The following is a 16,767-nucleotide window of genomic DNA, read 5'->3' on the forward strand; positions in this document are numbered from 1 at the left end:
GACGCCCGCCGTGCGGGTTCGTCACTTCCGCAAACAGGGATGGCGGAGCGCTGAGCCGGGTGAGTGCGGGCCGGCTCCGTGCGGGGCCGCCCTCCGTGCCGCCTTCCCTGCCCCGGCCGCACCGGCGGCGGGAGGGGGGCCCGGGGCCCTCGGGGAGGCCGGAAAGAAGCGACGGGGCCGCCGCCCGGTTAACGGGAGCGGAGGCCCTGAGGCCTGCTGGCCGCGTCACGGGGGAAGGGAAGGAGGGAAGGAAGAAAGGAGGGGGGACCGGGAGCGTCCCGAGACCGGCGGGGCCATTCCCACAGCGCTCCAGGCGTTTTGAGCTCTCCGGCTGAAGGAGCTGCTGCTTCCTGTGTGCCCTTGGTTGCCATCGCTAGTTGTGAAAGTCGGATCGTTTCACAGTTTAGGCCTTCAAAACATCTGCTTGGAACAGCCGCGTGAGGATAAGGAAGGGTCTGCTGCTGCTGCTTCGCAAACCAAGTCAGATGCTGCGCAGTAGTGGAAGAATTATTTTAAAAAGTTGTATTTTGAGGCCATTTGTTTTGAGGAAAGCTGCTCTGGTGCCTCTGTGTAGTGGCTCACTCAGTGGATGTATTCTGGCCCTCATTAGGAGGTGAGCTTGGATACGGTGGATTTGGATATAATTTTTGATTTTTTTTTTTCTTTTGGCTAATTTAGGCCACTGTTTCAGAAAAGGAGTTGCCAAATTGCCCTCTCCCATGTCTTGTTAAAAAGTAGGTGCTCTGCTTCCCAGTGGTGGTGTAAAGAAGCCTGGGATGTACTGGAGACCAAATGAGCTTTGTGGCAGTTTGCAGTTCTGCAGCCTGTGTAGGCATTTATGAAGTGGAGATGTGGAAATGCAGGTGCAGCTGAATATTCCACATATTAGTTAAGCTCAGGTGAACTGGAAAATCCACAACTCGTAAGAAAACTTGCTCATAAAAACCCATCTTGATCTTTTATTTGAAGACATCCATTTCTAAGCATATCAGTTTAAATAACAAACTTACTAATTTGATAGCATGTGTCTGTTTGTGTTTCTAAACATAAATTGATTTGTAGGTTACCTTTTATGGGAAGGGAAAGAGAAAAAAACAACACTTGGCAGTTGAGTCAATAAAGATGAAAAGTAACAATTTATCTTAATTTGAACTTAGTTAATTAGTACTTTTAAGTTCCACATATTTTATTGAGCTATCTTTATTAAACAACTGGTTAAATTTGAAATCTGTATGTTGCCTAGGGTGAAATGCAAATATTATGTTTGAAAGTCACAATTGTAACCACAAGTGAAATTCAGCACTGAAAATTCTTGGTGGTTTGTTTCTTTTCCCTTTAGATTTCCCTTCTAATCAGTGAAGCAGTCAAAATGTCTGAAGTAATCAAGACAGAAGAACAGCAAGTAGAGAAGAATTTGGATGAAGAAGTGGAGAAAACACCTCATGCTTTAGAGTCAGCTTCAGGTGTCGGGTGTGAAGGCAATAGTTCTGCTTCAGGTACAGATCAGTCCACTGAAAATGAAAAACAAGTTGATAGTGGTGATCAGGATGGGAGAAAAAAGAGGAAGAATTTAGACTCTGAAGATGAACCTTCCAAGAAAGTAGTGAGTATCCTTTATTTTGAGCTGTTTTCAAATCCTTGTTTCGAAGCCTTAGCTCAAGAAAAAATTGAAAATATTTATGCTAGACATGTGTGAGCCAGCATGAAACACCAAGTATGGAAATGTTTCCTAGGGAAGTAACAGGTATACAGGTGATGTTGGGCTTCACAGAGGGGGAAGAGGGCTGGCAATTAGAATGATAAACTCAGCACATACTTAGATTAGTACGGTTAGTCTGATTCTAAGACTGTTCCATTATCTGTGTGGTAGCAATTTGGTGGTGTAGTGTAGGGTTTACTGCCGTTAGTCCAAGTTCCGTATCTTGAGCTCTGATCTCATGTATATTGTGTATCTGTGTGTTAGTATAGTTACATGTGCTCGGGAAGTTCTTCCATAAGGTCGTTTTTTCCTTTTATTTCCATGGTAAGGTACTGTATACTTTGCAAAACTCGACATACTGCATCCTCTGTAATATAATTTCAGTATGGTTTGTTGGCAAAGTGAAGCAGTGGAAGACTTACAGGTGCTTCTTTATGTTTTAAGGCTACAAAAGCAGCAGAAAATGTATGTCACTTTATATGTCCACCTGGGGGGGGTGAAAAGGGTAATGTTTCACACGATGCTGTTCTTTATTTTGTATGAGCTTATAGAAGCTGATGCTTTAACATCCAGCCTAGTTCATCCTTTTGAGATATTTAAATACAATTTGAAAATTTCTGACCTAATCTTTTGTTTCTTTGTCCAGAATTTTCCCAGGATGTTAAAATACGGTTTAGCAGTCTGGCAAAATAAAGGGTGCCCTTTGTTGTGGTAGAAACGTTATTAACCCTTTCATCCTTTTAACAAGGGGGAATAAGGCTTAGATGAACAAGAACTACATTGGGTTTGTATAGCCTAAGGGTGTAGAGAGATGACTGAACATAGCTGCCACCATCTAGATGTTGTTGCTGATAGCTGTTTGCAGCTGAGATGTGTTAATGGTTTGTATGAGTATGTTCCCCACACTTGTCTGAGTCTGCTGTTCTAGCTTCTGTCCCCTTCAGTGGCCATTCAGGGAGCCATCTGTGCTTGCCCTGAAAAAGAGTAGAAGTTATCGAAATATGTTAGTGTGGGTCAGCCCAATGTGGTAATAAACAGATGATGAGGTTATAGAGATTTCAGACAAGTAAGGCTGTGTTCATTCTGAATGTTTCCAAAAGTATATGAAACACTGAAAAATTCACATATATCAGCCAAACCTTCTTTTCCCTTGAGGAACTGCTATTTGAATAGTAAGATGCAGGGATATTGACTTCTATAGTGAACTGTTAGGAATGCTTTTAATGGCTTCTGGTTTGTACTGTTACTTCAAATGCTTTTGTACCTCACATAGTCCATGCTGGTTGTCTTCGTTCTGTTATTTTGGATTTTATTTCTAATTTATTTTTACTTCATGTATATAGTTGAAGATTAGTTTCAAGGTGAAGAAATGTTGAGAACATAGAATCTACATGTGGACTGCTTCTCTGCATAATGGGGAAGTGTCTTAGAGCTAAGGCTGGACAGAAATCTCTTGGGAGTATTTTGAGTTAAGGCTAAATCAGAGACATTTCTACAGCTAACTCTTAAGCATTAGATAGAATATGTTGTCAAATGATTCCTTTCATTCCTTTATCATGATGTGTTTAAGGCTCTGTCACTTGGACCTCACTGCGACATCAGCCAGTTGGCATTTTGGTTAAATTGGCAGTTTATACACTTCTGTCAGATAAAAGCACTGAGTTTCTGAAACAGGCTCTTTGAAGAGGCTTAAAGTTGCTTGAGAAGGAGCATCCTCATCTGTCCCAGACTTAAAAAGAATAAAATGAGTTCTTTGGGAGTGGTTGAGAGGATTAGAGAACTGAAACAAAGTATTTCTGTGAAGGAAAGATGCCGGGCAATATCTATCATCCAAAAGTTGCTTGAATGAACTGAAAAGGGAATTAAATTTGTGAGTATTACGGTGATAATTGAAGTATTGGCATCAATACCAGGACAGATATGGAAAATCTCTTTATGATGATGGTGCTCTTCATAGTATTGCTTGTTTGCTTTCTTAAATATTTGAAGTGAAAATGTGTCTTTTGATTAAATGACAAAGTAATAAAAATAATTCACTGCTTGAATCTGTTCCTTCTGTGGTGTGATTTCCTTTCTGCAGCATGTGATTGGCCATGGGCAAGCTGTAGCTGCACATTATAATGAGCTTCAAGAAGTTGGATTGGAAAAACGTAGCCAGTCTCGCATATTCTACCTCCGAAACTTTAATAATTGGACAAAGAGTGTCCTCATTGGTAAGCTTCCTTAACTGATTGCTCAGACATGATTAAAATATAGCTAATTTTTGCATCAAAATGTAACTTTTTATGTTTTCTGATGTTGAGTATGACAGTTTGTCTCCTAATACGTAGTAAGTTTTTCAGGTGCAATAAAATGTCTATATTTATATTTCTTTTGAATCTCTGTGGTGGTGTTTTGTATTGTTGGAGTACCAAGCATGTGCTTAAGTTTTAAAAGTGAAGTGACTTAGAAAGTTCATACTGGAAACTGTTCTTCTCCATGACATTTTTAAAGAGAAAAGTACAGTTTTAAATCATAAATAATTTAAGTGTTCTTAGATTCAAACAAGAGCAGCTCAATCTATCTCAAATAATTTTTGACGCATTTTCCCAAAGCAGTCTCTGCTCAGAACCTAGTGAAGCAGTTCTGCTGGAAGCTTGAATACATAAATATTTTTTATATTACCCATAGTCAATGGTTGAAAAGATGGAAAGCTAAAAGATGTAGTTCTTTAAGAATCAGTGGGTTTTTATTTAAAGGCAAAGTCTGCTGTTCCACAAATTAATTCCAAATTGAGGAAACAAAGCCATCAGATATGTGCCAACAAAGAAAAGAATCATCAGCACAGCACCACAGGTTCATGAAGAGGGATCTGTGCCAGGAGATGTTGGCACCATTTGTTTTAGCATGCTGCTTTTTGTTGTGTTGTATCAGAGCAGTTAGAAACAATATTTAGGTTTCTGTAAAGCTGTTCCTGAAGCATGTGTTGAAGCCTTTCTGTCATAAAGAATTTCAGCAGTGTGGCTTTATAGCAGTTGTATCAAAACATATTTCATGTCTCCTACTGTGAAGAAAAGTTGCTAGCATGCTGATATGTTTTACATAATATGCCAACATCAGTCAGAGCAGAGACAATCTAGACAGCACAGAGAGAGAGAGAAGATAAAATGTAACTGGTGTATGTAGGGTAGAAAGACAGCAAAGGAGTAGCTGCTGTTATTGCAAGGCCTGGGAGAGTGAGTGAAAAACATTATGCATTTTTGTAAGGTGACTGGGAGGAGATGTTGTGACTGATGCATTTAATTGGCTTTTACTACTTGCAAAAGACTTTCCCATACTTTCAAATAACATCTGCCTTCATTATAATGCTAATGAAAGGGACCCTGTTTCCCTCCTCATGCACAGGGTGGTTGTTTAGCCATGTGCAGTTTTGCCTTAGCCAGGGAAACAGTTCAGCGCCTCAGTCAGGTTACATGCAGAGCACATTAAGCACAGAAAATACTCGTCTTCTCCACAGTTTTAAAAGTTTGTGGTTTGTTTCATCCTTCTAGAAAGAAAAGAGGTTTAAGTTTGCAGTGTTAAGATTGACAGGCAAAGTAAGGTCCAAGGTGTTTCAAAATTCTCAACCTGTTTTGGTTCTTTAGGCTTTTAGGTGCAATACAAGTACAGAAATTAGGTGCAGATGTGTTTATATGCTCCTGGTGTTTGTTTTTCTAGGTGAATTTATAGATCGGGTACGACAGAAGAAGAGTGATATAACGGTTTTGGATCTAGGATGTGGGAAAGGTGGAGACTTACTGAAATGGAAAAAAGGCAGAATTAAAAAACTCGTCTGTACTGGTAAGAAGATAACTTTCTAGGGAAAGTGCATCAGGTTTTGTGGGAAACCAAGTACATCTCCAGTCATTACTTATTTCTTTTTTTCCAGTCAATCAAAGTATGTAATGAATGCCTTTTGTGCAAGAAGTTGTCTTTTGTTTTTTATCTGAAGATACGATTTGACTGCCAGCAGAAGTACAAGAACCATCAATATTTAGCTTTCTGTTCAAGAGATAAAAACTGGTATCACTAAAGAAAAACACCATTGCCTCACGTTTCCTTGGGCAAAAAGGTGGCATGGGGAATGCATTTAAAAAACCAAGTAAACCCCCCCCAGTGTTGTGAGATAAAATGGTCTTGCGTGTTGCAGTCAACTCAAGATTTTCAGACTCAGAAACGGGGAAGAGCTGAAAGTTGATTAAAAAAATTTCTTGTCTGAATAATTGGCTTAGATGTTGGGAGAATGATACTATTTTCCCTTTTCTCAAGAAGTATCCCAAGGATAATTAGAGGAAGTATTATTTAACTCCAAATTTAATTAGGTACTAAAATTCCCTGAAACCTTTCAGTGGGAATTATTTCGGGTGCTTCATACTTTACAGTTCTTTCTTGCGTTATTCAATGGGTAGTGTTCAAATACACTTAATCGATTTACTTACAAAGTTCTTAGGTAAATTTATTGCATATTGTCAGAAACTCAATGACTGAGAAAGAAGCATTCTTAGAATTTGAAAAAATTCCCATGATGTGACATATCAGAAATAATTGCATTTCAACATCTTTTAAATTTTTAAGAATATTAAGAATCTCAGGGAACTGAGCTGTTTTAATGGAACTGAAGATAGTTTTTTTAATCCTGCCATATTGTACCTTCTGTGTTCCAGTAATCATTCTAGGTTTCTTGTCTGGGGAGCAATGTGCACACTTTTAAAAATTTCATTTATTGTATTTATTATCTTTCTATATATAGACATCGCTGACATTTCTGTGCAACAGTGCAAGCACCGCTATGAAGAAATGAAATCCCGATGTCGGTATAATGAACATATTTTTGATGCAGAATTCATACAAGCAGATAGTACCAAGGTACAGTTCCTGTGCTTTGTCATACTTTGGAGATTTAATGTTCTTTCTGGTAGTGCTGTGACATTTTGGGTATATGTTTTTTCAAGATTGGATTACTGTACTGCCGGCAGAATCAGCCATGGGGAGGTTACTGGAAGGTTGCTTAAGATGTACTTAGGTGACTTTTGCTGCTGTTGTATAATGGGACATTGCTGAAGCCTGAATGTCTTTTCCAGATGGTAGATCTGATGCTTTCACTGTCTTTTACTTGACAAAGGGAACAGAATGACTGTTTTAACTTTGGAGTTCTGTGAGACAGCATGGGATGTTGGAAACTATTTTGGTGAATGCTGGAATAAATGAAGGGCCTTTTCTGATTTGACTTGTACACTTTAGAAATTTTTCTTTCTAGTGGCATTTTAGTTACTATAATAGATAGCCTTAAAACTATGTGGTAGAGCAGGTTTCTTAGACTGTCTGGAGGCAGTAATGAATACATGGCTGAGGCTTAGGAGACAGTCTTGTAACTAGAACAGCTTTTGCTTCCTAGAAGTGCAGGCTGAGAGTACCCTGCTGATGGGGACTGAGACACAAAACCTACTCGTTTCCAGCATTATCTGTGGAAAAGCTGAACCTGTTCTCAGCCTCGTATAAAGGGTTGTTTGCTTGAGTTCCTCTCCTTCTTCTGAGAAATGGTCTGTTGCAGGTTTGTGTCATCTCTCAACTTGGGGGAGAGAGAAGAGAAACTTGTCCAGGAAGGAAAGGGATATTTGAATGTTGCTTTTACAGCTCAGTCTTACATGCATATGTATTTTATGTTGCATGCTTTATTCTGTCTGTCCTTGCACACAAAAGTTAATTTCCCTGACTTTGGGTCTCTATGATGAATATACAATTCTGCAAAGTCTAATTCTGCCCGCCTCTTTTTCCCATTTTCCTATGTCTTTCTGTATGCATGCTGAGTACAGGGTCAAAGTAAGCTTTAACCTGACAGATTCCAAGGGCTCCAAGTTCTTCAGATTTTGGTTACTTGGTCTGGGGTGGGGAGCAGTATGTTGGTGATAAACATGGGTGAGAATACAGACAAATAAATACAACTCGTTGGGCAGGGCAAACTACTATATTTGAAACAACCCCTTCTCCTCTGAAGTGCATGTTTAATGGGTCTGTTTTCATTACAGAAACTTTGCAAACTGAAATTCATTTTATTGCAGGATTTTTTTTTCAGGCAAACAGTGGCCAGTTATGAAACCCCAGCAATAAAGTATTTCTGGAAACTATAAGTTAACTAACCTTGGATTTTAGTCTTTCAGGTGTAGCAGTGTTACTTGGCAACACAAAGTTTGAGGGCATTATAACTTTGAAATGTGTGTGTATTCTTGTTGTTTCTAAATGTTGTGTATGGTCTTCTGTGTAGCAGAGAGCTTATTCCTGTTGAACTTGTAAAGGAGTGGAAACTGAAAGGAGAAACTTCAGAGAATTCAATGGAAGAATTATAGAAATAGTACATTTGTTAGAAGATTTAAATGGATCATGCTTGTTTCTGTAGTTTGTTTTTCTTCTTTATCTTTTGCAGGATCTCTTATCTTCCAAGTACAGTGATCCAGATATGCGCTTTGACATTTGCAGCTGTCAATTTGTTTACCACTATTCATTTGAGACGTATGAGCAGGCTGACATGATGCTTAAAAATGCTTGTGGGAACCTCTCTCCTGGAGGTTATTTCATTGGCACAACTCCAAATAGCTTTGAACTTGTGTAAGTACTCTTAAGTCCTGTTAGTCTTCCAAAACTCCGTGAAGCATTGTTAAGTGATGAGTGTTCTTGCAGTGCTCCAATATGTTTGTGCAAACAAAAGCAAATTTTTGGCAACATTTTTGCATTCTAGTAAAAAAAATATCTCCCTTGTGAGCTTGACTCAAACAGGTAAAGGAATTCTAACCCTTGTCTCTTGTCCTAATGATTCTTCTGATAGAGAGTATAGGTCTTCATACACTTCATCCCTATGTCATGATTGTAATAGTGTCAAAATGGCCACAGCTTGGGGAAAAGCTGTCAAGGTTTTGTTTCCAGAAGCCTGTCTTGTCCGTGTAGGTTGTCCATGTGACTGGGCTAAAGGTTCGTCTTCTAGGTCCGTTTAGTCCTTGTTATGTTGTATGAGAATAATAACCTGTTAAAACCCAGTATGCTGCTTAATTTCATTGTTTCATTGCCTTATGAGATAAGGGAAGTGGGAAACTAGAGACATCACTGAGTATTACTGGGAGAAACACTTTCAGGCTTCCTATGTGTAGTTTTCTCTGCCTGTTAAATACTGGTCAATAAATGGTTGTTTATATCTTATTCTACAGAAAGAGACTTGAAGCTTCAGAAACAAATTCATTTGGGAATGATGTGTACAATGTGAAATTTGAAAAGAAGGGAGACTACCCCTTATTTGGCTGCAAGTATGATTTTCACTTGGAAGAAGTGGTTGATGTCCCTGAGTTTTTGGTTTACTTTCCCTTACTGGAAGAGTAAGTTAAGTTTTAAATTCATTATTCAGTAAAAGCTGTGGAACATAATAAACGTTTGTTTAGTTTATGCGTCATTGCATAATGCTTGCAGAAAATTACGGTTTGCCTTTCCTACCATATTTTTCAGTTCTTAATTTTTTGTTGTTGCTTCAAGTACAGAGGTTTCTTGCATTTCCATCCACAACTGTAATCTGTCCATTGAACTCTCTTGAAGGTGCTCTGGTCAGAAGCTGTGAGGACTTAAACTCTGTCTCACAGAGGGAACATCTGATCTGATATATTGGATCTGTCAGCAAACCTTTAGAATTGTCAGCTTTTTCTTCTTAAATTGTAACTTTTTGAGGGGTTTCTTTCTACTCCTTTTTAGTCTTTCAGTAAGCTTTCTTGTGTATCTTCTTCATCATGGTGCCTCTTTCTTGTCTTCTCCACCTTTCCTTAGATGTTCATAGGTTTTTTGCTATGATGAATTTTCTTCTTCCTCTAAGTGATCTTCATCTGTAAGCATGTATTTTGCTATTACTTCTGTGTGACCTCAGATTTGGTTTTGCCAGCTGTATCCTGAGGTACTGAGAAATCTTTCCAAACTAGGTTTTTTCTTGCCATTGAAGCCCAATATGGTTAAACAGTATTAAGCTTTCCTTTCAAGCCTGTTCAACAACTTCATTTGTAGTTGTCTGTGAAAAATAGCAGCATCTGTCACTGAGAGCTATAACTTCAATGTTTTATGTCAATGGTATCTACATATAATTGAGATGTAAGCCACCAAATACTGTAGAAAGATGTTCTCTAAATATATTTATGATATCTGACATGACAGATACTGCAGGGAAAAGTGTCCACATGGAGCTTCCTTTCTGGAAGTCCACATGGAACTTCTGAGTTTCAGGAGAAGAGACCTTTTCTGTTAAAATGTTTGTAAATTACTTCTGTGTAGATTTTTATTGTCCTAATTAAAAAAAAAATAATTACAGTTTGTGGTGGAACTGCAGCTATTTTCATCTAAATGTCTACTAAGAGAAAAAAGTTGTAAAAAAGTGTAATCCTAGTGAATACCATAAGATGTCACTGTAGCTTAAAATTGTTCCTTTGGAAATAATTTTGGAAGTAATTTTGTGGCTTCCCTAATAAAACTGATTATTTTGACAGAATGGCAAAGAAGCATGGTATGAAATTAGTCTACAAAATGACATTTCGGGAATTCTATGAAGAAAAAATCAAGAATGAGGAGCATAAAATGCTGTTAAGGAGAATGCAGGCCTTGGAGGTAAATGTAGAGTTGATTTGTTTGATTTTGATAGCATTTTACACCATGTTAATTTTTGTGCAATAATTAAAATTGCCTTTGTGAACTTCTTGCAATTAATTAAGGGCTTTTTAATAAAGAAAAAAAGCAACTTGTGGGTCAACATAAATTCAAGGGTATTACTTAGCAATTTCTGTCACAGACAAAACAGACTGAACTTGGGGAAGGCAAATTTAATTCATTACAAAAAAAATAGTAGAAAGGTGAGAAACATGAAAGCCTAAAAACACCTTTGTCCCACCCACTGCTTGTTCCCAGGCTCAGCTTCATTTGGTTCTCTTTTGACCTTTCTTCCTCCTCTCCCTTCCTCTGCAGGGAAAGGGGGATTGTGGTCTGTTCATAACTCTTTGCCTCTTCTTCCTCTTCACACTCTTCTCATGGTACAGCATAGATTCAATTTTTGAAGATAGTATTTCAATACTGAGGCAAGTTTCTGTTCTTGTGAAGTAGGAAACAGAAACCCAAGAATCATGCCAAGTGTTAGATAGTGGTGACTGTAATCCATTTCTTCCTCAGCATAGGGACTGAAAGCTGGATCTCTGTGCAAGGAATGAAAAGACAGAAAGGAATCTTTGTAGGAATAAAGGACAGTCTGTATTTATAGAAGAAAATGGTACTTAATTGTAACTGAGCATATGGTTTTGCCCAATGTTTTTGCATTTTTTTTATCCTCAGACTCTTACCCTTGATAACTTTAGCAGCTTCAGAGAAACTTTTCCAGGCCACCTCTGAGGCTTTGGTTTTACTTTTAGTTCTCTGTGCTTCCCTCCTCCCTCAAACACTAGAATTCTTCAGCAGAAACCTCTCAAATCAAGTTAATTGGTGACTTATTCAGCTGGGTCACAGACTGCAACTTGACTGTACTTGTTGACTCTGAAAGTGATGGTGCTGTGTATGGGCTCACACCTGCAGTAGCACAGAGACACAGCTTTTGACTTGCCATCTTCCTTCTCAGAAAACTGAGAGCTGTCTTAAGGTAGTGCCACTTAAAACTGAGGACTGAATTTTTACAAGCAGATTTATTTACACAGATCACTAGTAACTGGGATCCTTAATAAGTGCATCTTAGTTTTGAAGAACCTTTTGTATCCTTTTACAGCTTATGTGTTATTGAAGCATTTTAATTGTTCTGCTTGAAATTGTAGTTGCTCATTTCTTAGTACTTCTGCTGAAGAGATGCTGGTATAGTTGATCTTGTAAAAGAAGGTTTATCTGGGTAATGCTCTTAATGAACTGTACATGAAGGAGAGTGTTTAAAGTTACTCTGTTTCCCCTGCTTTAGAGATGCAAGATAAAACTTAATTTGTTATTCTTGTTATACTTACCAGATTTTCTGGTAAGTAGGGAACATCAGACCTGTTCGTGAGGATGCTGTAAAGGAGAGACCTAAATGTAAAATATTTTTAAGACTTACTGAACTCCTTCATGGACTGTGTTGTGACAAAACCTTCACTTAATGTGATTAATGCATCTCACTACTCAATGTTTTGTTCTGTGTTCTCCAGCCATATTCTACACATGGTGATTCCAGGCTTGTTTCTGATAAACCTGATGATTATGAGCATGCAAAAGAGTTTATCAAAGATGGCAAGGCAAAGTTACCATTGGTAAGTTCCTTTATACTTCACTAGAGATAATGGTGTCTTAAAACTGAGGAGCTGATCTTTTAAATTGTGATTCCTTCTTTATTTCAACTGCAGTGAAGTGGGTATGAGTGTCTTTGCCTGTGAAAAATTGTAGAGCTGCCGGGCTGGGGGGTTCATCTAATTTATATCCCATACTCAGGCATTCACTTAATTTGATAGCTGTTAAGAAAGTTGTAATAATGCAGAAGGGAAAGGAAATTTTTTCCATCTTACTTGACAGCTGTTCTTTCTAAGTATTCTCAATTTGAGGAATCATCTTATATTTTTAGATCTTCACAACACTGATTTAAAGCGTTAGTTCCAGTCCTCTGACGGGAGCTTTCAAAGCTTTCTTCATAACACTGTGTATATTTGAAATCATTCTTTCCATTTTCATCAATACAGCGTGAGGGTGATCAACTTCAGGTTTTTCCACTTGGTTTTGTTTTTTGGGTTTTTTTAAAAATCATTGATTCATCTACTGTTCACGTTCTGAGTTTTTGAAGATGTAGTCCTCTTACTGCATCTAAGGCAAAAGAAACCTGCTCTCCACACTTGAAATTCAGAAGTTTTTGAAAAGAAAAATGTTTGTTTTAAGAAATAGGCTTAAGGACATGACGTAAGAACATTGGCTTTGGCCAAGTCAGACCAAAGACGTTTGTTGCCAAGTGCTGTTGTAAAAGGTGAACGATTTGGTCAGTGGATAGCCTATGGGCTAAATCGTGGCCCTGGTGAGGACTCCTTGGATGGGTATGGAGAGGGCATAGCAGAAAATCAGCTTCTTGTTGTTTCTTAAGTGGTGGGGTAAACGGCAGCAGCTTTTTATCTGTGACTTGCCCTGCTTTCATCTGATCAGCTGAGCTGGGAGTTTCCTAAGCTGGAAGGCAGGCTGTTTTTCCAGAATGTGTGAGTGAGGGTGAGAGTTAGTCTCTTGCAGATAGCCTTTCTGTGGGCTGTGGGGTGTTGTTGGGTGGAGGCAGGCAGGTATTCTTGAGGAAGGTGGCAGCACCATGGTGTTGGGGCCTTTTCCTGACTTCTGTATAAATACTGGGCATCTCGATTTGAACAGCACCTGGAGCCAGGTCAGGTCACACTGTGTGTCCTGGTGTGTGGTAATGGGCACAGGCATGCTCTGCATTGCAGAGACATCCAGACCAACAGGCTGTTGGCCCATTCTCTTGTACCTGCTTAATTTAGGTGTGTTCCATTATCTGGGTCTTCCAGTTCCAGACCATCATAGTTTAGTTATAAATATCTGTGATCTACAGTAAAGCTTTTCTTGCCCCTAAATAGCCAGTCCTTGTGGGTGGTTAGACACTGGTCAGGGAAAGATAGAGCTAAATCAGTGTTTTATTGTTTCCTTATTTGTTGTTGAAACTGTGGGTTTTTTCCCTTCTAGGGAACTTTGAGTAAGTCTGAATGGGAAGCAACAAGTAAGTAATGACTTTGAAAACAGTATTGACTGAATGAGTGCTTTGAAAAGTGTGTAAAATAGCCTGTTAGTCATGGAAGAAAATCTGGATTTTAAATATAATAAGATGTTATTTGTGTAATTAAAAATGTGTCTAGATTATGTAGTATGCACATCTCAAGAAATTGGGAGGGAAATGCCTGAGTGCAGCCAACCAGGATTTGTATTTTTGCAGGCAATTATGCTGGTTGTGTTAGTAGTGTAAAAACAAAACCACATTTTTCTCACAGGCGAGAAAAATCTTCACTCTGCTGTCTTAAATTATTATCTGATTTTTGAATATGTGAATTACGAGGTAGACATAAATTCCAGCAATCTAGAAGTATTATCTCAATTATCTGAGAAGGACTTTAAATTTAATTTTATACCTTTTCGCACCTAAGAAAAAAGATTTATACCTTTAAAAGTTCAGTGATTACTGTGTTTCCTAAATAGTCTATTTTTCCAGAAACATTTGGAGTATTGAGCTTCTGATAGAGCATAAGCACACCTTGTTCCTTACATGGAACTTTGCATTGTTGCTGAGGAATACCTGATAAGCTTGTCTTGAAAGATTTGGAAGCAGCTATGGCACCTCATTTGTTAAAATAGAAGTTGAAGTCAACTGGAAATCTATAAATGTTTAATTAGACCTGTGGTCTCAAGTAACTGGTTTTACATGTCTGTTGGTATGGGGCAAATACCTGGCATTGATTATATGCCAACTAAGAGTTTTCCAGGGGTGCTGTTGTGGACTGTATGAGTATCCATTAATAGAATCATACTGTTTTGGACTTTAAAAAATGCTAAAATTGCATATTTGTCCATCAAAATTTAAAAGAGCAAAATTGATAATATGTATCATTAATTCATTCACTTTTCAATTAAAAAATGAAGTTAATAATTTCAATCCTGATTGTCTATTGCTGCATGTATGAAGAAGTCTTTAAACTTAAATTGCATATGATTTTTTTATATGCTAGTGAATGTTCATTTTATGTAAATGGCACAGTAATTTATGAATTTCATTCCCATTTCTGAAAACATGTAAAACTATGCTAGAGGGGAATGCTAGAGTTACTTACTGGAAAATCATAAGATCTTTTGTAATTTCAATAATCTGCTAAGAGTTTGTTTGGGCATAATATCAAACAGGTTACATTTTTTAAACTTAACTAAGTTCTTAACCAAGAAACCTAAAACTTTAAATAATCCCATTTTCTCTTTTAGGTATTTACTTGGTATTTGCATTTGAGAAGCAACCGTAAGACTTCACATACTGGATGCAGCAAGAAGAGATCATATCTATGTGCAAGTTGGAATGATCAGAAATCCATTGTGGCAACTATTTTTTTATTTTTTATTTTTTAATTGTCGGACGTGTGCAGGACACTACCAAAAACTAGAGCAAGCTCGTGATTCAGAGTTACATTGCCTGTCTGTGACAGATGGACTTGTGTGTGTGTATATAAGAAAGATTCTGAACCAGTCTTTTTAAGCATTTGTAAGCAATCTGCATACTCTCAAAACCTGTGTTTGAACTCACATAACTTTGTTAGAAACAAATGTTTTGTTTGTAAAAGTATGTTTGTGATTACGAGCCTGACCCTGCACTTTTTGAAGTTGATGGAAGCATGTTAACTTCGATAATGCAGACTGAGGGCCTAAATACTGTTCTGCAGAGATCACTTAATTCATAATGAGATCTGTTCAGCATAGAGGGTATGTCTACATTGCATGCAGAACAAAAAATTACCCGAGTCAGTTTGAGAACCTCTGTGCTCTGCTCAAGCCTGCGTTGTAAATCTACCTTAGTGGTATTCATGGTGTAGTTTACATGGTAAATCCCATGATGTTCTTGTTTTTCCTGCCTGCTGATATGTAGTGTCACTTCATGGTGCTTTTAAGATTAAAGGAGTTTGTTCCGTACAAAACTGCTCTGAAAGTACTCAATTTCTAACGTTTTAAATCTCTACTTTGTTTTCCAAATACAGCTATGTGGTAATCAGTAGCAGCTGCTTAAGTTAGATTACTGAACATTTTTTATTGTATTAAAGACTCTGACTTTTCAGTAGTTTTAGTGTTTCTTGAAACTTATTAGATAGATCTTAGGATGTCTTTCTTCCTTGTTTCATAAAATTCCAAATGGGCTCAGCAATAGGATGAGCTGTTGGTGGTGATGGGGACCTCATTGCAGTCTTAAGGCATTAAAAGTATGGTCATGTCATGGATCATGAATCAAAAGGGGAGCCTGTGTAATATTTGAGGATACTAGCAGTTCCCTCTGAGGGGAGAGCTGTGTATGTGCACACATACTCTGGTACCTATGGGTAACAATCCTCAAATTAGAGTCACATATTTTGTTTGGGAATGTAATCAAATGATACCAGTAGGGAGAACTGTTTCTAACTACCGTCATAACTGCTTGTTAGTCTCTTAGAGCTGGCTTAGGGATTTCTGTGCAGTGTTTGCTCAACTTTCCATGTGCTTGTAGCCACCCATTACTGAGAAGGCCTGAATACTTCATGTTTTTTCTCTCCAGTTTTGGTCTAACAGTAGCTGATGGCTGCTGTTGGCTAATAGATTTAACATAGAGATGAAATGATGATGGTACATGATATTTTGAAAAGCTATAGCAAACCTAGAAGAAAACATTTCTGTTAAGGCTAAAATTTCTATTTAGACTTAAATGGTCAAATTATAAGTTTTTAGTTGTATTGCTTTCCCCCTGTAATTAGGTTGTACTTTCCTCCATGACTTCTACTTTTTTGTCTAGAACACCTGTAACCTTCACTAAAGCAGTAGAATCTGTCAGTTCTGCTGCTGAAATTAAGACAAGACGTTCTTGTCTGCTAGAATTAGTACTCATGAAAGTAGCTAAGAATGATGGCACTTTACAAGTGCTGAAATGTCTTTGAAATTTGTGTGCATCAAAGCTAGTTTTGTTGGATTTCTTGTATCAAATTTCATTTGAAAATACCTTGTTATGCTATTTTTGGAAGGAATAAGAATAATAAAAACAGAGGGAATACAGTGGTGTGTCTTTCCTCTTTTAAGTGAATCTTAACACGTCAGTCACAAAACCATTATGATGGAGTATGGAGGGACCTCTGTAGGTCATTTGGTCCAACCCCCACCCCTGCCTCACCCTGAGCTGGTTGCCCAGGACCTTGTCCTGACAGCTTTTGAACAGCTCCAGTGGTGAAGGACTCCACAACCTCATCGAGCAACCTGTGCCAGTGCTTGTTCACTCTCAGTAAAACTTTCCTGATGTTCAGAGGGAACTTCCTATGTTTCAGTGTATGCCCACT

At 38.1% G+C, this 16,767-nt stretch overlaps 1 protein-coding gene across 2 annotated transcripts; it reads left to right on the top strand.

Moving 5' to 3' along the window:
- The first annotated feature begins 7 nt into the window (after nt 1-7).
- Nucleotides 8-16,489, top strand: RNMT (RNA guanine-7 methyltransferase). Of its 2 annotated transcripts, none has more exons than XM_056485924.1 (11): nt 8-59; nt 1,340-1,603; nt 3,780-3,912; nt 5,396-5,518; nt 6,468-6,583; nt 8,139-8,320; nt 8,914-9,078; nt 10,225-10,342; nt 11,887-11,988; nt 13,406-13,439; nt 14,687-16,489. In XM_056485924.1, exons 2-11 carry the CDS (start codon nt 1,370-1,372, stop codon nt 14,722-14,724), a joined length of 1,245 nt encoding a protein of 414 aa, XP_056341899.1. In that variant the 5' UTR covers nt 8-59; nt 1,340-1,369; the 3' UTR covers nt 14,725-16,489. The 2 variants fall into 2 exon arrangements, with proteins under 2 accessions (XP_056341899.1, XP_056341900.1); XM_056485925.1 differs by lacking the exon at nt 8-59 and adding an exon at nt 252-379.
- The last annotated feature ends 278 nt before the right edge of the window (nt 16,490-16,767 follow it).

The sequence above is a fragment of the Oenanthe melanoleuca genome, chromosome 2, assembly GCF_029582105.1.
Source record: "Oenanthe melanoleuca isolate GR-GAL-2019-014 chromosome 2, OMel1.0, whole genome shotgun sequence".
NCBI classification, from domain to species: Eukaryota; Metazoa; Chordata; class Aves; order Passeriformes; family Muscicapidae; genus Oenanthe; species Oenanthe melanoleuca.

Coding starts and splice junctions, on each gene's coding strand:
- RNMT (XM_056485924.1), top strand. CDS start 1,370: ATGTCTGAAGTAATCAAGACAGAAGAACAGCAAGTAGAGAAGAATTTG. Junction 5,519..6,467: donor TAAAAAACTCGTCTGTACTG/GTAAGAAGATAA, acceptor TTCTATATATAG/ACATCGCTGACATTTCTGTG. Junction 6,584..8,138: donor TACAAGCAGATAGTACCAAG/GTACAGTTCCTG, acceptor TATCTTTTGCAG/GATCTCTTATCTTCCAAGTA.